General features: G+C 36.3%; 1 protein-coding gene across 1 annotated transcript in view; it reads right to left on the bottom strand.

The window, feature by feature from the left end:
- Positions 1 to 1,274: 1,274 nt before the first annotated feature.
- Positions 1,275 to 26,811, bottom strand: part of Pla2r1 (phospholipase A2 receptor 1) — a 120,668-nt gene continuing 95,131 nt past the window's right edge. The window contains exons 20-30 of the mRNA XM_027937987.2: positions 26,172 to 26,311; positions 17,374 to 17,491; positions 16,587 to 16,717; positions 15,986 to 16,133; positions 11,697 to 11,935; positions 9,899 to 10,067; positions 7,926 to 8,066; positions 7,327 to 7,443; positions 6,004 to 6,180; positions 2,951 to 2,983; positions 1,275 to 2,805 (exon numbers count right to left, since the gene is read on the bottom strand). Coding sequence (XP_027793788.2) covers positions 2,591 to 2,805; positions 2,951 to 2,983; positions 6,004 to 6,180; positions 7,327 to 7,443; positions 7,926 to 8,066; positions 9,899 to 10,067; positions 11,697 to 11,935; positions 15,986 to 16,133; positions 16,587 to 16,717; positions 17,374 to 17,491; positions 26,172 to 26,311 — 1,628 coding nt within the window. The 3' untranslated portion in view covers positions 1,275 to 2,590. The remainder of the gene's footprint in view (positions 2,806 to 2,950; positions 2,984 to 6,003; positions 6,181 to 7,326; positions 7,444 to 7,925; positions 8,067 to 9,898; positions 10,068 to 11,696; positions 11,936 to 15,985; positions 16,134 to 16,586; positions 16,718 to 17,373; positions 17,492 to 26,171; positions 26,312 to 26,811) is intronic.

Genomic DNA, 26,811 nt, shown 5'->3' with positions numbered 1-26,811 from the left:
ACCAGATGACACATGTCAGAGGTCAGTTATGGCCTTCTCCTCCCAGTATCAGAAGGACACAGCAACTTCCCATATATTCAACTGCCATGTTAAGGAGGGAAAAGAACTTCAAGAACAAATGTTCATCTAAAGGGATCATCTAATCCACCTTTGATGGGGCAGGGATCCTTCAACAGAAGAAACATTTAACCTAAAAGAATACTGTTGGAATCAGAAATGAAGATATCCTAACTTGGAATACTCAATATTCTTCATTACCCAGAGTTTATAAAGATACTCTGTTAGTCATAGGAAATGACTGACTTTTAAAAGGGGAGAACATATTAGTTCTGTGTGAGTTTGTGACCCTACTAATCTTTTTTTTTCTTTTTATGTTGTGACTATAAAATCTAGTTCAGATTAAAAACAGATATGAAAAAAGTTTTTAAAAGTATACATGCATTAGAAAGCACGTATACTTTTAAATATTTTAATACTTTCTATTTCTGAAAATTCAGCAATGGCCAAGAATACATGATTTGTTCAAAGGGACAGTTTCTCTGGAGATATGGCTCAGTACTAAATATCAAAATACAGAGCACTGACAAGCAATAGTTTTTTTTTTTTTCTTCAAAAGTACTTTCCTAATGACATCCTTTGTCTAATTGTTATGTGTGACTATATCCTTTGCCTGGAAGGCTAATTGGTTATAGTTTTTATCAAATCTGCAGAAAAGAGCAGAATTTTAATTTCACTTGACAGATTGTTAAATTGAGCTTTTATGCCATCTGGTTAGTTCAAGTCAATTGTTATTCTTTTGAGTCGTAAATATACAACTTCCACATTATGTATCTTTGAAAAAATGAAGTCCTAAGACAGAAAAAATTATGAAAGTCGATTGTCCCAGTGTGTAGACTACACAGCAGTAGCAAAAAACTGCTGTTGGAAGTTGTATGAACTATTTCAGTCCACTAGCACTCTGTCCTTAAGAGTATGCTCTTCATATGTGTTTGTCAAGATGGCTTTTTTGCCACTTGGAAATTCATTCATATTTTCTCCGGGAGCTCCCCCTTGTGACTAGTGGCCACCAGTGTTGAGGCAGTTGGTTTTAACAATTAAAATGCACGCTCTCAGGGAGGCCTGAAATTCCCTATTTCTGTCACAGAACTGTATTTAATTTTCCTAACTACTTACTGTTTTCTATGTATGGACTATTTGCTGGGTGCTATTAATTTTTCCTCATTGGAGAATAAGTGCCACAAACACTGAGACCTCCTTGATTTGTGTACCCTGGCTTTTTCTTCTGTTTTTTTTTTTTTTAAGATTTTTTAGTTGTAGTTGGACATAATACCTTTATTTTTTTAAATTTATTTTTATGTAGTGCTGAGGATGGAACCCAGGACCTGCACATGCTAGGAGATCACTCTATAAAGCTGAGTCCCAGCCCTAGCACATTGTTCTTAATAGGAGATCAGCAAACACTTCTGCAATGAGTAAACTTGTGACTATTGATATGGAGCCATTTTTCTTTGTAAGAAATTAACAAAGGAAGATCAAACCTGTGATTTTTTTTTTATTTGATGGTAGTAATTATTATTAACTAACCAAACTATCTAGCCTAACACAAGGTATCTAGATCACTAGCAGAGGGCAATTTATTTAGTGCTTCCCAATGCAACCTCTAGTCTCATTCTTATGGGACTATAATTCAGACCCTCAATTTTTCCCTTTTAAATTCAAGTTTCATATCTCTGGTTGTTGAGAAAGTTATGTATTATTTTATATATTTATAATAAATCCCACAAATTTTTAATAGTATCAAATATCAATATATTCCTTTAAGTTTATCTATAAGGTATCTTTAAATATAAAACTTGATAAGTCATTTAGCAGTTGAAAGGTTCAGAGGTTCAGGCCACATTTCAACTATGTGGTTGCTCATGAAAGTGTACTGTTCACCAAGAGCTGTACTATTTAAAGAAAGATAATTTTTCTTCCCTTTAGCTTGAGAAATCACACCTACTAAAAATTAATATATACTTGAGAGCCCAAAAATTGTTTGAAATTTAGAAATTTAGAAATAAATTAGTACTTTTCAAATCTGCCTATTAGAAATGATTGACTTAGAAACAAACAAGAAATGCAAGAAGCCTATTTCTCTCCTATATAAGTGTAGAATTTAGAAATTTGTTTTACTTCCTCTTTCTTGCTCTTTTAATGGAATGAGTTTTGGTGAATGTCTCAGGAGGTACCAGCTTGGTTTTATAATACCAAAAAAAAAATTTAGTAGGATTATATTAGTGCAAAAGCAATTATTCACATTGGTTTGAGAGTTTTCAATAGGGGTTTCTTTTAATAGTTCCTGTCTTTCTGAATAATAATCATTATATAAGTTCCCCTTTCTTAGAATGGATCACAGTTTATAATAATGAATAAATCAAACCCAACCTGATTTGATTACAATTAAAAGCCAGTAATCACTTTAACAATAGTTAAAACGGTGACACAATTCCATTCTTATGGCATATAGTTAAAGGGAAATACAGACAGGACTCCCCCCTGCAGTCTTCTCTGCTTATCTCCAGAGCTGTGCTAGTCTCTGACTTCATTATCACTGGTCATTCTTCTCAAGGTCAGAAATGAGAATATTTTCTTCTAAATGTGTTGTACTAAAATTGGTTGCAGGATAGTAAGGATTCCGAAACGCTGCAAGTCTCCGGAAGAAGCCACTATTCTGCTTGTGTATGTAGAAGGACAGTGTGATAATCACTAGGATTATTATCAATATCAATGCAACTGCAAGAGGAATAATGCTGTGACTTGGTCCTGAATGAAGATTAAAAAAAATTTTAAAAAAAGAAAAAAGGAAAAATTTGAGTGACAATGAGGAAATATGAATCTTCTTACCTTGTTGCTTTCTATTTTATTGTTTCTAAGAAAAATCAAAATACTCCTTCCTCTCCAAACCTACCTTTTCCTGGGTGCTCCATTACAGTGTGAATATCTAAAAGAAAAGAAAAGAAAAAAAAGTTGAAATGAATTTTTTCTTTTAATTCAGCAAAATTATCTCATTACTTATAGCAAGGATCAGCATACTATGGCCCATGAGTCACCTGTTCTTATGAATAATGTGTTATTGGAGCTCAGCCATATTCACTTACGTATTATCTGTGACTGTTTATGAGGCAATGCCAGTGTTGCAGAGATCCTATGGCCCCAGAGCACAAAATATTTACTACCTGGAAAAGCTTAGTGGCCCTTCATTTATAGTGATCATTCTATTATTATTAGCATTACAAATGTATGCACTGCATTCTTCTTAAAAAATTATTTTGTACATATTTTTCTTTGTTGATGGACCTTTATTTTATTCATTTACTTATATGAGGTGCTGAGAATAGGTCCCAGTGCCTCACACATGCTAGACAAGCGCTCTACCACTGAGCTACAACCCTAGTCCTACTGCATTCTTTTCTAAGCCAAAGAATTCCCATCCAGTGTGAGCACTGTGCTGCAATGGAAATGCAAGTAAAACACAGTCCCCATACATCAGGAGCTCACAGGTTCTTTTTTTTTTTTTTTAATCTGTTGATCTGTTGTGGAGTTTATCCAGCAAGGATAACCTGTCTACATCTATGCAAGGATTTTACAGGCAGCATTTTCTCACCTCTGTGATCTCAAAAGTCTTGGGAAATGAATAATAGCTCCTCCAGTAAAAAAGTGAGATAGCTCCTGTTTTAAGATTTTTACTGTAAACATATATATTTTTCAAGTAGACTACCTCAAAATTCAACCTCTGCAATTTTTGATATAGGTAAAGATCCAAAGGAAGATATAGAGGATAATCTGGAAGAAGACGAGTGAGTGGATCGTGAGTGGAGGCGGTACCTTGAACTCTGTTTACACCTACTCACTCTGACAGACTTAAAAGAAACATCATTGTTATTACCTACCACAAAGCTTCATTAAAAAACCTTGTTTCTATAATTTAAAAATAATGTCACATAATTTTACATCAAATTATTAAAAACATTTATTATTCTATGTGGGTAAAGATACTTCTTAGTGAAAGACAGTTAATAGATATTTATTCTCCTGATAAAGGCAGTGGAGGCATAGAAGGAACTCTTAGAGAATTGGGACTATAACCTTTGATGTAGCTCAATTTGGACAAGCATTTTTCTCATTTGCAAAGTGGGGATTTTTAAAAATTTGTTCTTTTTAGCTATATACCACAACAGAGTATATTTTGACATATTATATACACATGGAGTATAACTTCCCATGGTTGTACATGATGTGGAGTTACACTGGTTGTATATGAACTGTTCATATATGAATATAGGAAAGTTATGTCAAATTCATTCTACTATCTTTCCTATTCCCATCCCTTCTCCCTTCCCATAATTCCCCTTTGTCTAATACAATGGACTTCTATTCTGCCCCTTCCCCTACTTATTATGAGTCAGTATCCAAATTTCAGAGAGAACATTTATTTGGCCTTTGTTTTTTTTTGGGGGGGGGGGATTAGCTTATTTCACTTAGCATGATCGTCTCCAACTCCATCTAAAGCGGGAATATTTTAATTGCTCCACTATCTTACAAAGTTGCTGTGAAGAATGAAAGAGGTGTCACGTATTATAAAAAGCTTTAAAGTCCTTACAGATATGAGGTACTTCTGATTTGTTCTTTCACTTTCTTTTTTTAAAAAAAATACTTAATTTTTTAGTTGTAGTTGGACACAATACCTTTATTTCACTTATTTATTTTTATGTGGTGCTGAGGATCAAACCCAGGATCTTCCACATGTTAGGCAAGCCCTCTACCACTGAGCTACAGCCCAGCCTCTGATTTGTTCTTGATCTTATGTGCAGGTGGTAACTTGGGCACTTATAGCCCTAACCATGTTTCCCACACAGAATGATACTCTATTGGAGCCTCAAACATTGATGTCCACAGCAATTTTTTTTTCTTCTTTCTCAGTGTCTAATCAGTCATGAAGGCCTGGTGAGTCTTCCCACATCACCCTTCTTTTTAATGTTGTCACTCAGGTTACAAATACTTCTCTTGACATTGAATAAGTGCGTCGTGGCAGGTGTCTACAGAGAACACTGGGTACTTTTCTCCTCTCCCATGAACTTGGCTCTTCAGCCTGAATTCTCTGTGAATGGACCTGCTTCACTGGTCAGTTTTATTTTCATCACTCCCAAACATGAGCCCCCACCCCCCACTCTAATCTAAGCTTATTGTCCATTCCCGCCTTAAGCCATGATGGGCTTTTTGTTTAAAATGCCTCTTTTCTCCTCTGTTCCATCTTCTAATAGTCTCTTCATCGTTTTTAGATTCCATAACCTTATCTCTCTGAGGTCTTATCCAGCAGCTCCGGGCATACAAATTCCTCCTTGCTGATAAGATTGTCATCTAGAAATTGATCTGATTATTATAGACAGACACCTTCTCACAGTCAATGATCTTTCTTGACATCTTACCTTAAAAATCTTTACTGTTGTTTGCAACTGACTAGAATCTTCTGACTTGATTCCTAAATTATTTGTTGATCACTCTAAGCGAGTTACTCAGGATGAAGTTAAATATGACTTTTATGACATATCATGCTTATGTCATGATATGTCATGACACAGAGAATCACTTCTACCTGTTCATGACAAATATGCCAGATATATAGAGTGTATTTTCTGAGGCCAAAGACAAACTTAACCTTCTGAGTAGCATCACCAGAATGGAGTTGGCTGCTTTACATTCTAATTCTATTTGCTTGTTGGGTTAACAGCCAAGAACAAGAGTCTTTGAATGAGTTGGTTTACAATGTTTTTTTTTTTTCTTTCATATGAGAGGAAGGAGCTGAAATGTTCTCTGAGTTGTTTTATGCAGAACAAAATGATAATTCCAGAGTCTATCTGAAAACTCTCCAAATACTTAGATTTAAAAACTTGAAATGCTGAAATGGTGGGTCAACGTTAGTTAGGGTAGAATCAATGAAGACTTACTCTCTGATTAACCCACCTGCCTCCATTTTACATATGAACCCCTTTTTTTCTTCACATGGGGTTAACTGCCACACTCCTTCGGGGACCTTCAGGGCAACACACTGGTGGGACTGGAGGTGGTCCATGTCTGGCTTCCGAATGCCCCAGTTTGATTGGTCTGTGGGTGTTCCATCAAACCATTTTATGGTTTCATCTGTGAAAATATTACTGACTTATTATACATTATATGCATTGTTTCAAACATACTAAGACTGCAATGAACCATAAAAATCGATCCCTAAGTTTAATGAGACTCTCTCCTCTGATGCATTAGCTCTGTGAGGACAGTCATGAACTCAACATCAAAGGTAGGTATTAATGAAGTTGACTTGTGAATTACCCTTTATTTATTTTAGATACATTATTCTATTTAGTACATTTAGAATATCATGTTTATTAGTGTAACAGTTTGAAACATTCCATGTAATTTCTAGCCAATTTCAAGAAATTATTGAGTAAATGAAACTAATCAATGTAAGGACACTCTTTTGAGTCCTAACCTCCAAGTCTTTATAAAATGATTTACGTTCTAAAAGAATTTTACAGTGAATGTCTTTAATAATAGCAAGCCAGTCATATGCCAAGGGATTAGAGGCAGTGGGAGACCATCCCATATACAGGAGGGATGCACTGACTGAAAAGAATTTAAAACTAAAACAAAACTAGCTAAAAGTTTATTTGCTTTTTATTATCACCATCTGCTAGAAACTCTATAAGGTTAGTGATTAAAATGCTCCCCTTAAGGGTAGGCTCACCCCCAACTTTGGTATACCACTGTTACAAGCTCTTTATGCTGATGAAAATAATTTTCTTTACAAGTACCTTTCAATAACCATCAATTACATAAAGAAAAGAATACCAGGCTTCCATTTTATTACAAACTCTGGTTTTTATGAGTAGCAAATAGGAATTCTAATAGCACAATTTATCACTGAAACATTTCCATAACTCTATTGTGCTTTTATAACATTTAGAAACCTGGGGCATTTTCCAGTCAGTCTGGTTTTGGTGTGATATGCTGAATACACAGTTCCAGCCAAGCATCTTCACAGTAATCGTAAAGGTAAACTTGTTGTTGTTCATTTTTATTTTTGCTATTCTGGGATTATTCCAGAGGATAAGAAGGTATAGAACAGGGTAGCAATGTTGTTTGTGGAAGAAATGGCTTCAGGATTCGTGCTATTTTTTCAAAGCAAATGTGTGCAAGGAGATTTTTCTGGCTCACAGATGCCATTATCATTAGCCCTAACAACTGTGTATTTATTCATGCCCTCTCCTTTTCTCTACCCAAATCACTTACTGTTACTATCAAATTGAGCATTCAACCAAACCATCTGGACAGAAGAACCAAACGCAAAAAGCTCTTCCAGGAGAAATGAATTTTCAGCCTCATCCTTGATTGTTAAAAGATTAGATCCTATAAAAGAGTCAAGTAGCAAATGAGCAAGTATTTGTGTCTACACATTTTAAAAATGTCTTCTATGCCACTATTTGCAAAGTGCAGACTTTGAAAAGTAAAAATCTTTATTATGAATAAAGTGATTTTGAATAAAAAGTTTAAGATAAAAGCACATTTACTAAGATTGCATTTAAGAAGTTAAAACATAGAATGTTAATTTTAGAGAACATTAAAAATTCACAATGCAAATGCATTCAAACATCTCCTTCAGAAAATGCAATATACTGAGACATCATCTCAGGTTTTCAAATTCTACACTGGACATTAAGTTGCATATATTATCTGTCCCCAAACAAGCAAATTTAATAGTATTTATTGCTTTCTATAGTTTTTGTTGCTCCTAACATCACTAAATAATCAGACAAATGAGAAAAACACATTGTTTACTGAAATGTCAAGAAGGAGCACATGAAAGAATTTTACCATCACAAAAGAATTACCTTCCTTTTTGCAAAATTCATGAGCAGCCTCAAAACTCGTGCTGTCTAGGACTGTAGAAAAACTGTAGCAATTACTTTTAAATTTTATCCAGGGAATAGATGTTTCTGAGCACAACACTGGGTGTTCAAATGGTTTTGTTTCTATGAAGAAAAACCAGTTATGATTTCAGGGTGGTGACTGGCTCCATTTATTGAGATAAACATTACATTATATTCTATGAAAGACCAAGATAAATATATGTAATAAGATTTTCATGGTAATATTCTGAAAGATAGGATTTAATGTAAATAATTACAAAACTAGGGCCAGTTTCTAGCATTTCTGGCAGAAACAATCTTTACCTAAACATAGCAGTGTATATTAATACATAGCTTAGTTTGAGTGGTGACTGGGTGAGGGGGGCTATCTTTCATGTTTGCAATTGGTATCCTAAAGGTTGGGACATCTGGAGGATGTGATTCATAGAAATAGTGACAGCTCAATGATTCTGGCAAAAGGGACTTCCAAATGTACAAAATGTGTTTCATGCAGTGCTGAATATCATAGATTTAAAAAAATCCTTCCTCACTAATAAACCTATGAGAAAAAATAATGCAACATGACATGAAATAAAACAAATAAGACACATTTTAAAAAAATATTTTTTAGTTGTTGATGGACTTTGTTTATTTATATGTGGTGCTGAGAATCAAACCCAGTGCCTCACACATGCTAGGCAAGCACTCTTCCACTGAGCTACAACCCCAACCCTAAATGAGGTAAATTTGAGGGGACTTTACTTCAGAGGGCAAGCATGAGAGTTAGACTCATCCATCCTGAGATCCTGGCTCTGCCACTTACTGGCTGTGTGACTGTGGGCCCATTACCCACATTGATTCCTTTATCTATAAAAGGAAACTAACAACAATATCTTTTTTATAATCTGGGACTTTAAATTCATTAGTGCTGGATACTTCTAAAGTACTCAATGATGCATTGTTCTTGAAAAGAGAGAGATAGCTTTTATGGTGTTTCAGAAACAGAATTAATTTTTTCATATACATTTAAATATACATATATTTATTTACATTTAACTCTGAATTGTTTTGATCTAAAGTTACATATTGTGTATGCTATTTGATATAGTACCAAAAACATAAGTAAGTGTTACATTTTTGTGAAATGAGAGATTTAAAAGGAGAATAGCTAGTGCTACGGAACTTAAAAAAATAACAAATATTTATTGAGGATTTACAGTTTGCTAAAGGTATATCAGAAGTACTTGTGAGTTTACAGAGCTTATATTTTAGTGAAATATATTTTAGCTAGCCTCTCTGCTACCTGACTTTTGGCATATATAAGCCATCTCTCTAGTTTAGGGAATTGTCTATACACACTATAGTAATAAAGGAGAAGGGATCTTTTCAAATGGGATTAACATCATATTAGAGAGTGGGGGCATGTGGCTTTTGATTCTGGTCCTGTTGATTGACAGCTGAGATCTCAGGAAGCTATATAGTGCTCTGAGTTAAGTTTCACCTTTATTGTCCTATTTTTTCCCATTTACATGCCACCCATTCTTCAAGGCTCATCTTCACTGTCATGTCCTTCAAGATGCCTTCCTTGGGCTTACGGTTGTGGCTCAGTGGTAGAGCACTTGCCTAGTATGTGTGGAGGCACTGGGTTTGATTCTCAGCACCCCATATAAATAAAATAAAGGTCCATCAATAACTAAAAAAAAAATTAAAAGAAGAGAAGCCTTTCTGCTTTTTCTTTTTTCTTGATAACTCCCACAACAGATGCTACCTCTCTTATCTCATTTGGTACCCATACTGGAATAGCAATTATTTGTCTTTATATCACTGACCAGACACCAGAGACTTACTAGGGGCTGAGACTTCTACTACTCATGCTCGTATTTCCTGCTCAGTCCAGCCTTGCATATAGTAGAAGCACACGTGTTATTTGTTCAGTTGAATAGAATTGTACCTACCAGTGGGCACATGACAAATGGCACCTTGCAGAAATGACTCACAGGCTGTGCTCTGCCAGCGTCCATTAATATCAGCGAAAACACAGTCACCGAAGAAGGATGACTCCTCATCTTTCCAAAAAGTGAAAGAGGATTTGGTGCCATCTGACCAGTCAAAATGAAGACCATTCTATGGAGGGAAGGTGAGCCATCACTTCCTCACCATGACTGCTGTGGTGTCACTCCGTGCCGCGAGCATCCCACTGTTCCCACAAATATCTCTGCTTCTATTCTTTTTTTTAGAGGGCCTAGAACTGCTTATGAATATGGCCTGATAAAAAGGAGTATCTACCACAAATGATATCTTTTTTTTTGGTTCTGAGGAATCATTGGCTTCTTGCAACCATAATTTCCTAGTAAGTAATCAGAGGGAAATAGGGTCAATACCTTGATTTTTACACCAAAATAAATTCTAGATTGATTGAAGATTCAAGCATAATGTTGAAAACATAAAAGCATTAATGAAAACTTTGCTATTTTTTTTATACTTTTGATGTGGGGAAAATCTTTCCAAGTCATACAAAATCCAGAGTCCGTAATACAAAATTTACTACATAAAGATAAAACATTCTGTAAAACAAAAAATACAACAAATAATCGTAAAATATCATTCTTTTAGCTACCCCACTGACAAGGTTTAGAATTTTGATAATAGTGTTAAGGATGTAAAAAACAGAGCTGGGATGTGGCTCAGTGGTTAAGTGGGTACCAAAGTGGCCCCCGGGTACCAAAAAAATCCCTGGTACCAGGAAAAAGAAAAAAGATGTAAAAGTTAGATGCAATCCTTTGGCATATAAAGTGGTGCAAATTTTTGAAAGGCAATTTGGCAGTACTTGTTAAAATTTAGTGTATTCAGCAATTTTATTTCTAGGAAATTAGCCTACCTGTACAAGAATGTTTGTTGTGCATTGTGATTGTAAAAAAGATGAGAAAAAAAAATCAAATGCCCATTCTCAGGGGAATAATTTAATAAATTGTGGTGTATTCTTACATACAAATCTCAAGTGAATACTTGAGATTTTTATGTGCTTACAGGAAGGTTATAAAAACTATACTAAATTAAAAGAGCAAATTTAAGGATAGCAGACATAGTGTGATCTCATTTGTATTTTAAAAACAATGTACATATTCACTCATTATAGATGCATACGTGTATATCCATTGAAAATTTCTAGATGGCATACAAGAAACTGCTTACAACACAGGGAGTAGAACTAGGGATCAAGAGAGAATAGAATTTACTTTTCACTACTTTTATTAAAAAACAATAAAGCAAAGAACCTTATTCTCCAAATCACATTCCTAGAGGAAAATAAAAACAATGTTTAAATTTTAAGAGGTATGGAATTATTTAAAAATCAGGCAAGAAGTGTGAGCCATTTTTCTTGGTGATTCCTTAAATGTCACAAATGACCCAATTTGACCCAATTGCAGAGCTTGGGTTTAAAATGTGTTCCAGTATTTGTATGGGATGGAATTCAGATGTGTCTGGAAAATTTCAGAGACTTTTGAAGGCTATTTATTATGTCTAGAAATCAGGCAAGTGGATGTTTATCCCCAAAAGACATACACTCTTTTGTTTTCTAGTTAAGCCGCTCACAAGATTAGTCAGTTGTTTTACTAATTATTTAAATGTTACATTTACTGTTATTTCTGGGATTTTTTTTTTTCCTGTGCTAATTTCACTGATCCCATCATGAAGGAGGTAGACATGAAATTTAATTATATAAAGATATTCCAGGGCACTTAGGACACTTACATCTGTGGTGAACAGTCCAATCCAGTGGGCGTGTCCTAGCCGGTTGAGGACAACAGTGAGGAAGGACTGGTGATACTGGTCTGTAATGCTAACCAGCTCTGCTCCATGCATCAGGCAGGCTTTTATTGCTGCATACCAAGTCATATTTGCCTTAATTATTTTGTACGTTCTGTTTCCATATTCTAAGGTATTGGGGATTGGGTACATATCAGATGTATTCACGTGGTGTCCCGAAGTATCTACAAAAAGAACAACAAAATAATTTGTAGCATCTAGATGGGAAAGAAGGAGGAAAAATCTAGCATGGATCCCCGTCATGATGATCCAGGTTGACCAGAGAGTTTTTCTTCCTGAATTGACTATGTATTAAATGAGGGTACTACCTGAAAGTATATGGGATGCTAAAAATTAGAATCTTAAGGGAATTTAATAAATGAGTTTCTTCAAAATTATAAATATAGATTGCATTAATTTTGAAAGATTTCCCATTTTTGACCCTCTTTTGTCAAATAGACCACTTTTAGTAGAGCTGCCGGTAATCTCCTTGGGCAGGTTTCAGTAGCTACCAACACTAGCCTAACCCACTGTTATGGCAGAAATTCACACTTCATGAAAGAGTATTAATATATATTGTGTTGTCATCAATTGCATTGCAAAACTAGTTTTACAAGTGTATATTCTCAAATAAAACACTTATTACACTTTAAGACTATAAATCATTATCATATTTAGTCTATAATTTCTAAAAAGAAATTTAAAAACTCAAGTTAACAAATGCTAGAAACATATACTTCCTATAAAAAGTTACTATTAATATGTCACCTGTGAGAGTCAAGATTTATAAGTTAAAAGGGAAGTTTTTCCAGCCTGTAGTTATCAGTACTTCCCTGTTTAGCAGTGGCTATGATCATGGGGAAAGAGAGTCTTGTTTGACTTACAGATATTTCCTTTTTAATATGTGTGTTTACCTTTTTGTTTTGTATTACAGTGTGTACTAGGATAGGCTGAGTTCAGAGCAACTAAAACATGAAAACAAAATAAAAGTTTCTGCACTATACAAAGTGCCTTGAGTTTCTCTCTGTGGTTTTACAACACTTAGGGTTAGAAAGGAACATGGCCAGGTGTGGATAGGTCAGAAGGTCTGGGGCTCAATCCCATTCCTCCTTCTAACTCGTTAAGAGACATTGAGCAAATTGAACTCAAATTTCTGGTCTATGAGACATTGATATGATCTCCCTTAGAGAAGTATGAGTAGGATTCCTTGAGATATCCACATGGGATACATACTGTTATTTCTAGGAAACAGCAGGCACTCAATAAATGTTGCTTCTTGCTTCCCTTTCCTTACTTCTGGACATAACTCCTACTCTCTACTTGCTGCCCAACCCGTGAAAGTGGCAAAGTGGGAAATTGACTTTTACCTGAAACTCTTATCTCAATATAGCAACATATTGCAAAATCAAAGTGAAATTAATATATTTACCAACTTGTGAAGATTTGAATTCTATTATCAGTTTATTTATTGCTAGAAGTCTGTTTGCCAGTCTCTATGCACCGTCTATGGTTATTTTTATAAAATCAATATAATAACAAAGTAGCTATTTATAAATGATAATGATTAGTGAAATTAAAGACACAAATTCTTATATATGTGGCCCAAACACCAATTTGACTGCCCCCTCAACTGAGTTATATATCTATATTTTTACACATATGAATTTCTTCCTATGTAATCTAGTCTATCAAATTTCAAAATAAGTGAATTTGAGCAACATGATCTTTCTATTCTTTCCCCTGAAAAAGTAAGATCTCTCTTGGAAGCCAAGTTCCAAATTGGGGGCTCTTAGATGTTCTTGTGGGATTTGTTTGTTTGTTTTGCAGTACCAGGGATGAACCCATGCTAGGCAAGTGCTCTACCACTATGCTACATCCTGAACCCCAAACTAGGAGGGGTTCTTGACTTTGTCTTTCTCTTTTTATTCAGATTTCTTTGTTCTTTCAGGCAGACGAGTGATTTAGTTTCAAGCCCAAAGTGAGTACATATTTATAAGAAAGAAGAGCAGAACTTGTGTATTCATTGTAATTTGCAAGCATTTGTTAAATCAAATAGTCATAATTGAAAATACTCTATCATTCCTTAAACATGTGCTGGGAACAGTACTAAGCATTATATATGCACAGAGCATAAACGCTGAAATCAAAGTTTGCAGAAGATAAATAACTTGACAGAAGCTTGTTTACAGAGGTGGAGTAGGAAACCCTGGGTGGGGCACTCCAGGGTCTCAGTTCTCACCCACCACTCTCTACACTGTCTAGGAAAGAACATCCCAAAATATCAGAGACAGCAAGTGATCTGAGGTTAAATTTCAAGAAAAATATCAGTGTTACAGTAGCAGAATAGAATCATTGTGTTTAACTGAGAGACATCGATCACCCTCAAGCTTGAGTGTTACTTATTTTTTTAATCATCAAGTTCTTTGTAAAATGGGGAGACTTTGACCTCTTTCATAGAATTCTTTATGGTTTTATGGCATAATGCTCATAAACCCAAGGCACAGTGCCAGGTCCATGTTAAATGTGAACGTACATGCTATTCTGATATCATTTCTTCCCTTACAAGGGGCTTTCCATATTATTCTTGCCATTACTGATCCAGTATCTTCTTGTAGTTCCTGGCCATTGTGCCTCAGTGATAACTGAGAACCAGAAATGGAGCTTCTCTGGAATTGCTGAGGATGGGTTGATACTTAGCATCCTCAGAGAGCTCACAGGTGTGCAGGACTAAGAAGTGTGATTCATATTCCTGGTAAGCATCATAGGCTAGGCTGCCCAGATTTCCACATAGCCTGATGCAAACTGCGACCATCTAGGGTGCTCTCGTACAGGGATAACTAGTGCGCAATGAAAGGAAGCTGCTGTTTCTATATTTATTACTTGAGATCACTCAAATGCATTCATGTTGCTTGCTGAACCTGTTGGCTATGTGTAACAGTGTGGTGATAAGATTTGGACAATAAATATTCCCTAAAAGTCCAAGTGTTAAAGGCTTGGACCCCAGGGTGTCACTATTGAGAGGTGGTGGAACCACTAAGAGGTAAGGCCTAGTGAAAAGTCTTTAGGTCATTGGAAGCATACCCTAGGAGGGGATTGTGGAACCCCAGTCTCTTCTTTTTCCTTTCTTTTTGCTTCTTGGCTATGAGGTAAGTGGCTTTGCTCTGGTGCATGCTTTAGCCATGATGTGCTGCTTTGAAATAGGCCCCAAGCAACAGGGCCAATCAATCATGAACTAGAACCACCAAACCTATGTGCCAAGATATACCTTATCTCTTTATAAGTTGATGATCTCAGGTATTTTGTTACACTGATGGAAAGACGATGGCTTTGGCAATTTATACCAGAAGTCATTGGGGGTTCTGCCTATTAGATCTAGAAACATACTATGCGTCATATTTAGCCACAGAGACCATTTTTAGGGTTCCAAGAAGGTGTATGAGTTGGTTTATTTCTCTGATTCTTTTCCAATGTTTTCTTGGTGACTTTTACAAATTTGCTTGAATAGATGCTGCTATGGTTTATATGTAGTTTGAATATGTTCCTTAAGAGCCACATGTTGAAGTTTCATTCTCATTAATGAGGTATGAAGCCGGTAGAGAATTTATCTGACTATGAGTTTTACAAATGGGACTTTTAGGAGATGATTAAGATTAGATGAGGTCATCAGGGTGAGCTCTCATGATTTGAATGCTGGTGGCTTTATAAGGAGAGACAGACCAGAGGGTACACTTATTCTCTCTGTCTCTTGCCATGTGATGCCCTGTGCCACCTTAAGTCTGCCATCAAGAAGGCCATTACTAGATAGGGGCCCTTTACTTGAGATCAGAACCATGGGCCAAGATAGCACTCTTTTCTTTATAAGTTAGCTTGCTGACTTTGTTATAGTACTTCATTATAGTGTCAGAAAATGGCCTAATACATACATGTAACCCAGAACAAAGCAGGACAATTCTTTAAGAGGCCAAAGTAAATGCATAAAATTAGTCACCAGTCAAGTGGTCTCTGCAGTCCTTAGAACACAACTATAGTATAGCATAGTCCCAGGGTGCTGGGGATTACATGACCATAGGTAAAGAGAAAGAATAAGTGCCTCCCACTGTTAGCTGTGGAACTGCTAAGCAGTTGTGGAAAACAAATATGGAAGATAAGGGGGCTGAGACTAAGGAAATGAAAGGAATACAAAACCATATTTTTATATATGGAATAAAAAGGAATAAGAAAAACATGTTTCTTACCTTGCATTTTTTCACAAACAAACCCATAGCCTTCTTTTCCACAATCTTCAAAATACCATTTGCCAGTGAAATGAAAATTAGGATTACTTGACAGCAAGGCACACAGAGGAATGTCTTTTTGAACTTCTGTAGTGTTATGACTTGGAATCTTTAAAAGAATATAAATGTTATAAAAATATGATAATATAAAACATTGAAATTTGTATTTAGGACATCAAAAGAGCATTACTCTCTTATTAACATTTCTTTCTTTCTTTTTTTTTTTTGCAGTACTGAGGATTGAACCCAAGGCCTTGCACATGGTAGACGAGGGCTTTACCATTGAGCTACATTCCCAGCCCCTCTTTCTTTGCATTTAATAAGTCAGTTCACAAATCACTTCATAACCTCCAAAATCAACAATAATTGTAATGAGTAAAATAATTACATTTATGAAACACATGAAAATTAGGTGAAATTACATTATTAAAAATTAATATGTTAATAATAAACTAATATAAATTCAGACCTAAAAATATAGGAAGAAAAAAGCTTTAGTAAGCAAGTCTTGAATGAGAGTTCTGGCTAAAATGATTTCTACAAAATAAATCTTAAAACTTACATTTATTACATCAAATGGAGACCAGTTAGAATATGTCACAGGCTTTCCATTTAGCCATTTTTCATAATCGTTATTTTGTAACCCTATCCACACATTAGTGTTATGGCCAAAAAGATTCATAGTGATGAAAGCTGAAAGATAGGAATACATTATCTAATTTAATACCATATAAACCATTAGGGTAATCATTGAATTCTGTTTATAACTGTAATTATATTTAAATGACAGTGAAACTTAATTATGAATCAATTGTAGGAATGTGTTACTTTGTCCTTGTTAAGGTAATGGAGTTTTTTTTCTGCACTTTTGTTTGAGTTTAAATTGACAGAAATTAGCTGGATAACAAGAAATTTTATCATATCATTAACAAAACAATTTCCAGTGCTCATTCAATGCCTTTTTAAACAAAAGAGGATTTATCTATTGTAGTTAAGCTATAGTATATAATTACCTAAATATCAAATAAAAGTGTGTAGTTAAATCTAAAGGGATCTAAAAATCATACTGTGCAATTATAGTAGACTATACTTGAGATAATTTTAGCCATTTTGAAATGCAGATCTTATTCTTTCTATTATCTTCAAAACTCAGCAGCTTATGATCAATGCAGTACGCAGACATGTATAGATGTCATGACATAAAGCTTACTGGGTAAACTGAAAATTTATGTATCATCAGTACAATGTTTTAAATGTTGATTTGGAAACGTTAGTATGTTTTGGAACATTTTAATTAATACCTGAATAAAAATGATTATTTTGGCCTGTCTGCACCCTGAATACTCTACCTTGTTCCACCTCACTTTCAATGGCAACCAGTGTCCCCCCTGTTTCAATGCAGAAATCTTGAGCACCCATCCAGTTCTTCAGATCACTTGGGTCTTTGGGGATCCTCACCAAAAGGCACTATCAAAAAACACCAAAACAAAGTGCTCATTTCTATAGTTTTATAAGTGAATTAAAAATTTCCCATAGATCAACCTTGAAAATTACTTGGGCAGCTGCTCCAAAGACATTAAAGTAACCATCATATACACCTTAAAAGTGAAGAATAAGTCTTGTTCCTCTTGGGGCTAATGCCTGTGTTGACATCAGGCAGATAAGAAACAAGGATGTGTTTTGTCATGTGGGATGTCAGAGCAGTGGCCATGGATCCTCAAGAGGAGCCAGTTTGCTCACAAAGTTTGCAGTGGCAGATTTAATCTAATAAAAGAAGTCTGTGAGTGGCAAAGAACAGCTTAGCTTGAATTGATTTCCAAGCATCCTTCCTCACTTTGAGTGAGCAAGGAATACGGGGAGATGGAGCCACATCAGGTGTTTCAATTTACCAAATATTTAGAGTCAGCCATTTGGTCAGTAAGTCCATCATAAAAGCCAAAAAAGGAAAATAAAATGAGCCCAATGGGAGGAGAAGCTAGGGCGAAACCAAGGACACCCAGGAAAAGGAGAAACAAAGGAAGGCCAGCCATCAGTGTTAAATGGAACACAGAAAGGCTATGGGATTTGGCACTGAGAGTTCATGTCTCTATCATGGTGGAGGCTTCTTATTATGGGATGGGTGAGAAATGGAGGACTGGCCTAGCTGAAGATAAGCTTTTCTTCCCCACCGCCACCCCTAAAGCTCAATGAAATTTAAAATGTTGGTAGGACTAACTGGGCTTAGGTGAGAGGGAGACACAGAAGAGAAAGGTTATAACGGAAAAGGCAAAGTTCCAGAGAAGTCAGGAGAGACTTTATGCAAAGCACAGTCCATCTAGAATTTCCTGAGAATTCCTCTCTCATGCTCAATTTGCTTATCAATGAACATAGCAACCCTAGTCTTTAGATAGGTCCGATTCCAAGATCTTGTTACTGAGACATTTCCAGTTACAGGATGATGTCACATATGTAGAAATCCTACTTGAGGGAGCATCCTTCCTATCTTGCCTTAGAACGATGACAATCCTTTCCCATCATTCTTCTAAATTCATCATTTCCCACCCGTTCCCCACCATCATATACACCTTAAAAGTGAAGAGTAAGTCTTGTTCTTCTTTGTCACACCAGAGGAATGTGACTAATAAACATTTATGGAAAAAAAAATTAGACAACAGATCCTAAAATGGTTATCAAACGACATCCTCAGGCATTCTAGATTGAGCCCAGTGGTTCTCAAACAGTTTAGCCCTTCAGGGATCATGTGACAATGTCTGAGGGTTGCCATCAACGTTGGCAGTGGAGACCAGGACAGCAGCTCCACCCTGCAAGGTTCAGAACAAGTCACTAGTCCGCAGTCAAGAACCACCCAGCTCAAAGTGTCAACCGCAGGAGACCATCCTTTTCAAAACTCAGTTCTGACATATCATTATTTTTTTGTTGCTGTTCTTTTAGTTATACATGACAGTGAAATGTGTTTTGACACATTGTACATACATGGAGTATAGCTTGTTCTCCTGGCTATACATGATGTGGAGTTACACTGTTTGTGTATTCATGTATGAACATAGGAAAGTAATCGGACATGTCCTCCTCCTCCTCCTCCTCCTCCTCCTCCTCCTCCTCCTCCTCCTCCTCCTCCTCCTCCTCCTTCTCCTCCTCCTCCTCCTTCTCCTCCTCCTCCTCCACCTCCTCCTCCTCCTCCACCTCCTCCTCCTCCTCCTCCTCCACCTCCTCCTCCTCCTCCTCCTCTTTAATATTTTTTTTTATTTTAGATGGACACAATGCTTTATTTTATTTATTTATTTTTATGTGATGCTGAGGATAGAGCCCAGTGCCTCACATGTGCGAGGCAAGCGCTGTACCACTGAGCCACTACCCCAGCCTGGACATGTCGTTCTTGAGTTTACGCTCCTCAGAGGGTTTCCATTGCTTTTAGGATGAAAACCAGAACCCCTGATCTGGCCTGAAGTTGAGTTACCAATCAAAGGAGGAAGTGTATTTTCAATTCTTCTGCTTCCCTTTCCCTTGTTTGCTTCACAAAGAAACTGAATTGGCTATAAGGAGTTTAATTTTATAACAACTATTCTTTTATCTATTTCTTTTCATTCTGCCTCTTTCTTCTAATTACAAATTCCGAAGAGTGGCACACACTAATTATTGGGAAGTCTTATCACTTAATGCGAATTCACCTTGTGTTCAGATAGTCACACTAATGAACCATTCACAAATACCAAGGAACTTCATTGGTTCCGTTAGCGCATTAAATCTCTCCAGAAAAACACTCCGTCCTCGCTCCCCACATGCTCGCTTCAGCCAGGATTGACTAGCTCGGCAGTGTGGAATGTGGCCTCCCCTTTCCACAACTTCATTGTTTCTAAAAATATAACATATTTACTAACACTCTCTGAAATGGTGTTGTTAATAATTAAAGCACAGCATCAAGAGGCAGTACAACATCCTTAACATTGTTTACTGACTCATTTGCAAAATATGATCATCTTGTATAATGTACCTCTGATTATTGCTGTGAATTAAGGAGGTGCTATTGTTTCCCTACAATTTTCACATATAAGATTATTTTATTCATTTATTTTGGGTCTCAAAATTGTTTCTAGCTCAACATTTGGAAATGGAATTCTTGACACTGGGTGGTTCCCCAGTGTTCCTGCTGACAACTGAATGGCACAGTCAGCACACAGTAAGCCTGGGCCCTCGTAGGCATTTCACCAGCCCTCCTGCACTACCATTTGGAATTTCTGTTTTGCAAAGCACTCCCGCTTCTCCTACCCCTACTACCCCACGATCTTGGCCACCACCCTCTTAGCCCAAGTTACTAATTTTGCCTGTACTATTGCAATGGCTATCTAGCTGTTCTCACCCTGCCCCCCTTCAATCTATCCTTGGCACTGTGATACCTTTAAGAGTGATACCTTTAAGAATTTGGTCCTGGTTATGGCCCTCTTTAGTTAAAAACCTTTCGGGATTTTCCCATTCCTTTTAGGATAAAACCAGAAACTCTACAATGATATCACTTGCCTACTTCTTTTGTTTCATCTTCTATTAGCTTAGTTCTTTAGTTTCTTAACTGTTATATTTCCCCTCACCACAGGACCTTTAACACATGCTACTTTTAATGATCTTTATCTTATGACCACCTTGGTCAGGTCCTCCTATGACATACTTTTAAAGAACTGCATGACTTTATCACATACATCATGGTTTTAAATGATATAGTTATTTTCCTGGCTGGCTTATTAAAATTTATTCTCCCTCTTGTCTGTAATCTCCAAAAGAGAAAACATTGTGTCCTGTTTTTGAATTCTCACTATGCAACATAGTTAAGTGAAAGAATGGATAAAGTGTAAAGTGGGGACATGGAAAATGGTAACCCCCAAGACAATGTGCCCCAGGAGGAGGGAGGGAGGAAGGAGGCAAAACATTGATTCTTCCTCAGTAAATCCTTTCCTAGTGACAAGACAATCCCCGGGAAGGAGACATACATCAATCCTAAAATGGCAGTACCTAGAAAGAGGATAAGTGTTGATCCTTTCCCAGTAAATTCTTTTCCAATGACAGCAAAGCTACACATTAATCCTGTCCCAGTCACAATACGATGACCCCCAGAGGACAAGATAAGCACTGGGCACTAAGCTGTAAACCTCCCATCCTTGAGCAGTAAAACAAGTCTCAAGGGCTGGGGTTGTGGCTTGGAGGTGAAGTGCTCACCTAGAATGTGTGGGGCACTGGGTTTGATCCTCAACACCACATAAAAATAAAATAAAGATGTTGTGTCCACCTATAACTAAAAAATAAATATTAAAAAAAATCTCAAATTTTTACAATCTCTTTCCTGAATGCCCCAACTGACAAGTCACCTCTCAGTGTAACCTGTAAAACCCCAAACACCTTCTGTAACCGGTGACCATTTTCTACCCAGAAAGTGAGTATATCTAGGATATACTTGTATAGTCATTATCACTCAGTTGTGAAAAACTAATAGTCACATACAGGAATGAACAAGAAATGAATGAACAATCCAAATATACGAGCTAAACCCAAAAAGCACTTAGAAGAAAACATAGAGGTAAATCTTTTTTTTTTTTTTTAAATAAAATTTCTCTCCTTTATTTTATTTTATTTTTTAAAGATAGAGTGAGAGAGGGAGGGAGAGAAAGAGAGAGAGAGAGAGAGAGAGAGAGAGAGAGAGAGAGAGAGAGAATTTTTTTAAAATATTTATCTTTTTTAGTTTTCGGCGGACACAACATCTTTGTTTGTATGTGGTGCTGAGGATCGAACCCGGGCCGCACGCATGCCAGGCGAGCGCGCTACCGCTTGAGCCACATCCCCAGCCCCGAGAGGTAAATCTTCATGACATTGGATTTGGCAGGGGATTCTTAGGTATGATACCAAAGCACAAGCAACGAAAGAAAAAATAGATAACTGAGTTTCATTAAAATTACAAACTTTTGTGCATCAAAGGAAATTATACAGTTAAAAGACAATCTAATGGATGAGGGAAATATTTGATAGGAATTTAGTATATAGAATATATTCAGAATTCTTATAACTCAACAATAAAAAGACAAGTAACCCAATTAAAAAATGGACAAAAAACTTGAGACATTTTTTTCAAAAAGAAGATAAACAAATGGCCAATAAGTACTTGAAAAGACTCTAAACATCATTAGCCAATAGAGAAATGCAAATCAGAGCCACAGTGAGATAACACCTCAGGTGGACTAGAATGCCTACACTCAAAAATGATAATAATAAGTGTTGACAAGAATGGGGAAAAAATATAGATCCTCATACCCTGTTAGCAGAATTGTAAAATGGTTTAGTTGTTATGGCAAACCATTTATTCCTTAAAAAAACTAAACAAAGGATTACCATATGAGCCAGCAATTATACTCCTAGGTATATCTCCACAAGAAGTGAAAATAGGAACTTAGAAATGTACATATCAATGTTCATTGCAGCATTAGCCACAGTAGTTAAAAGGTGGAAATAACCAAAGGGCCCATCCACAAATGAAATGGATATACAAAAATATGGCAATTCATAGAATATGCAATGGGGTATTATTCAGCTATCAAAAAGAAGGCAGATTTGATATATGCTAAAACATTAGAAGAAGCTTGAGAACACCATGCTACATGAAATAAGCCAGACAACACATGGTGATTTCACTTAAATGAAATATCTAGAAGAAGCAAATTGAGAGAGATAGGAAATAGAGTAGAGAGGCTGGGTGTGGTGGCACACACAATACAAATGCTTTAAAAACCAATTGCCAAACATTTTAGTAAAAGACTTAGTAACACTCAGTGTCTTATTGAATATAAGTGATACAATTTTCATAATGGAATGTAAAATTTACAACTGGTAGAAAGATCCTAAAGTTTGAGAAAATGGGAAATAACAGAAAGTACTAGTTACTAAAAAATAGTATACCTCAATGCTATAGTAATATATAATCTAGAAAATATTTCATAGTGCACCAATCCTACTTTATCATGGGGCTAAGCTGAAATGGCAATTATTTTTATTATTATTATAATTGAAGGCTTTATTTTTTAAAAACAGTTTTAGTTTTAGAGCAAAATTAATAGGAAATGCACAGAGATTCCCCATAATAACCTCAGTTCTGCACATGCAGAGCCTCCCCCATGATCATGGTCCCCCACTAGTGTGGAACATTTATTACAATTGATGAACCTACATTGACCTGTAATTGTCACCCAAAGTTCACAGTTTTCACTTGGGGGTCATTCCTGGTGTTGTACATTGTATAAGTTTGGACCAATGTATAACAAGGTGTATTCCCCCATGGAATGTCATATAGAGTATTCCAGTGCCTAAAACAACCTCTGTGCTAAGCCTGTTCATTTTTTCTCTCCCCTCAACCCTTAAATTTTTTTTTAATGTGTGGTGCTGGGAATTAGAACCCAGGATCTTGTGCATGCAAGGCAAGCACTCTACCAACTGAGCTATTTCCCCAGCCCTCAACCCTTAATTTTAAAGTTGTCTTTATATAGTTTACTTTTTCTAGAATGTCATGTAGTGGGAATAATACAGCATTGGAGTACTTTCAGATTGGCTTCTTTTACTTAGTAATATGCATTTAAGGTTTTTTCATGTCTTTTCACAGCTCCGTAGCTTGTTTCTTTTCAGCACTGAATGATACTGCATTGTCTGGATATATCAGAGTTCTTATTTGTCCTTTCAGTTACTGCAGGACATCTTGGTTGCTAAATTTAGTAATTATGAATAAAACTGCTTTATCTACATGCAAGACTTCACACAGATGTTGTTTTCAACTCCCTTAGATAATTGTCAAGGAGTGTGATTATGGAATGTATGGAATGTATGGAATTATACAAGTATAATTAGCTTTGTAAGAACATTCCTACTATTTTCCACCGGGGCTGTACCCTTTTGCATTTCCAACAGGAATGAATGAGAGTTCTGGTTGCTTCACCTCCTCATCAGCGTTTGGTGGTGTCCATGTACTAGGTTTTGGCCATTCTAACAGAAAGGCAGTGTGTTCCATCATCATTTGCAATGCAGTCCTTAAGTTCTAATATGAAGTAGACAGTGTAGGAAAGAGTAGGACTACCAGATTCAGGACAGAAAATGTGAGGTTGATTTTCAGTCTAATGCCTGTTTACTGTGAATGTTCAGAAAGGTAATACAATTATTCAATATGCGAATTGTTAATAGTAATTCTGTATCTTTTAGAAGTTCAATAGGAGGAATGCATATGAAATCATCCAACAAAGTCAGTTGGAAGCAACCTAGATGTCTACCAATGGATGATGAATGGATAAACAAATGTGGTATATACATACAATGGAATATTATTCAGACTTAAAAAGTAAGGAAATTGTGTCACATGTTACGGCATGAACAAAACTTGAAGACATTATGCTAAGTGAAATATGCAAGTTAAAAAAAATATTGTATGCTTCCACTTATGTGAGGTATCTAAAATGGTCAAATCTATAGATTATAGAGCAGAATGGTGGTTGTCTGGGGACAGGGTGGTATGGGGGAAAAGAATAGGAAGTTATTGTTTAATGGGTGTAGAGTTTCAGTTCTGCAGGATCAAAAGAATTTGGAGATTCCTTGCACAACAATGTGAACGTACTTAACACCAGTGAACTGTTTACTTAAAAGTGTTTAAAATGGTAAATTCGGCGTTATATGTATTTTACCACAGAATAAAAAAAAATTAAAATTAAGTCAGTGTCAAATATATAGAGGGTGCTCAATAATTGTGTAGAAAATCCAAGTGACTTCATTTCATGAATTAACAATGAGAGGAAAATCACAAAGAAGGAGAAAATGCCCTGCCAACATAACGGAACACTCAGATTGAAAATTGGCTGTCCACAATTGAAGACCAATTTCATATTAGCATATGAAATTATGACACAGTTTGGGTTTTTTAATTCTCTAGGAGTTAAACAATTATAATTTGGGATGCATTTTAATTACTTCCACCTAAGGCCTATAAAGTTATTTTATTACAAAACATAAGGAGTGGAAGGAAAGTCTAGGCCTTAATTGAAGGCAGTATCAGAAATAATAAATCTGGTTTACAATATCCCCACTGGCGATTTTTTTTTTCTTAAATTCAATTCTGCATGGAAGTATCAGCTTTATGAGGCTCAAGATGACATTGACCAAACTAAGTTATTAGTTCATCAATTCGCAGGTATATAGAGCTCTTTGCTGATTCCAGGCAGGGAAGACACAAAAGGAGAAGACAGAGTCTGGGTCCTCTGGAGTTCACAGCTCATTTGGAGCAGAGCCTAGACACATAGACAAGCAGGCACATGTGCACACATACGTGTGCACACATACACACTGCATATATACACATACACACTTGCACACACAATACACACACCACACATACACATACGTGCATCGCAGGTGATGAAACATTCAATACAGTGAAGGGCTGTCAAAAATAAGAACCAAACTGAGCATGCAATGAGGAGTGGTGTCAAGATTGTTTTTATCAAAGCCTTTTTAGTTGCAAAAGATCTGTTCCTAAGTGGAAAACTGTGGGAAGCCATTCTCACACGTGATTGGGCACCTCCCTGATTGGGTGTGAGGCGTTCTGGCCAAACTGTGTCAGAGCTAATCCCCACCCTCTCCAGGTGTGAGAGCCTGTCCGTGTGGGGGTGTGACTGACCATTGACCCTGAGACCAATCACTGACCCTGACCTTGGAATACTGTCCCCCTCGACCTTCATTGGATGGAATTTTCCCCTGAATTTCTTGTTCCCCAATAAAAGGCCACTCCCTGGCGTGCCCTCTCTCTCTCCTGCTAGTCCTGAGTATGCTTTGCTGCCCCACCGGGTGGTTCGAGGTGGGAGCCAGAGGGAGGGCCGTCTCAGACCTGGTCAAAGAAAAAGGTAATTGAGTCTTGTGTGTTTATTTTGATCTTACTAGTTAACTTCTATGCTACAAACCTCTTGTATGAAACCAGTGTGCTGGTAGCCGGTTGAGAAAACTTCTCCAATCTCTTGAAAGTTGGACAAAAGCAGTCCAGATCTGATGGATAACTCATGGCTTTTTAAAGTCACCCCAACTTTTTGAATACTTTCCGAAGTGAAAAGCTACAACAGAGGCAGCTCATTGAAAACAATTTTACCTTAGAGTTAAAATATAGCCATCCTTTGGGACACGTTCCATGTTCTTTTGGTGTCTCTTTCTTCTTCTCAATGATCCAAAACTTGGTTCGCTTACAAATGCTAGGCATAGAGACTGAACAGTCTGCACTGCCCCAGAGTCCTGGAGGAGAGAGTGGGTTAGAAATGGCTCAGAAACAGTGGTGACTCTTTGTAGGTATCCTCCATGCTATGCAACTACTATGGTTTTCCAAAATTTATTATTTTAAATCTAGAAATGGAATTAAATTTAATTACTGACTGTAATGACACCAGCTAACTGGGAAAGGTGCTAAATCAGTAATTCTTAAGAATGTAAAAATTTTTGCATGCAAAATAAATAAATAAATAAACGAAAGTAACTCAACTTAAAATCCCAGAACTGATTAAAGTTCTAAGAATGTTTGACCTGGGTAGAATAATACTAATAGAGTAATATTTTTGTTTTCGGATATACAGCTTCAATGAACAGAAAAAAAAGATTCCAAAACAACAGATGATCATTTCCACTTTATTATTATTATTTTTAGAAAATTCAGGTTGAACATCCTCAATCCAAAAATCTGAAATCCAAAATAATGCTCAATAAGTTTCAGATTTTGAAGGATTTCAGATTTCAGATTT

The sequence above is a fragment of the Marmota flaviventris genome, chromosome 11 (assembly GCF_047511675.1).
Source record: "Marmota flaviventris isolate mMarFla1 chromosome 11, mMarFla1.hap1, whole genome shotgun sequence".
NCBI lineage: Eukaryota > Metazoa > Chordata > Mammalia > Rodentia > Sciuridae > Marmota > Marmota flaviventris.
The sequence above is the reverse complement of the archived record's forward strand: the minus strand, read 5'-3'. Positions and strand labels throughout refer to the sequence as shown.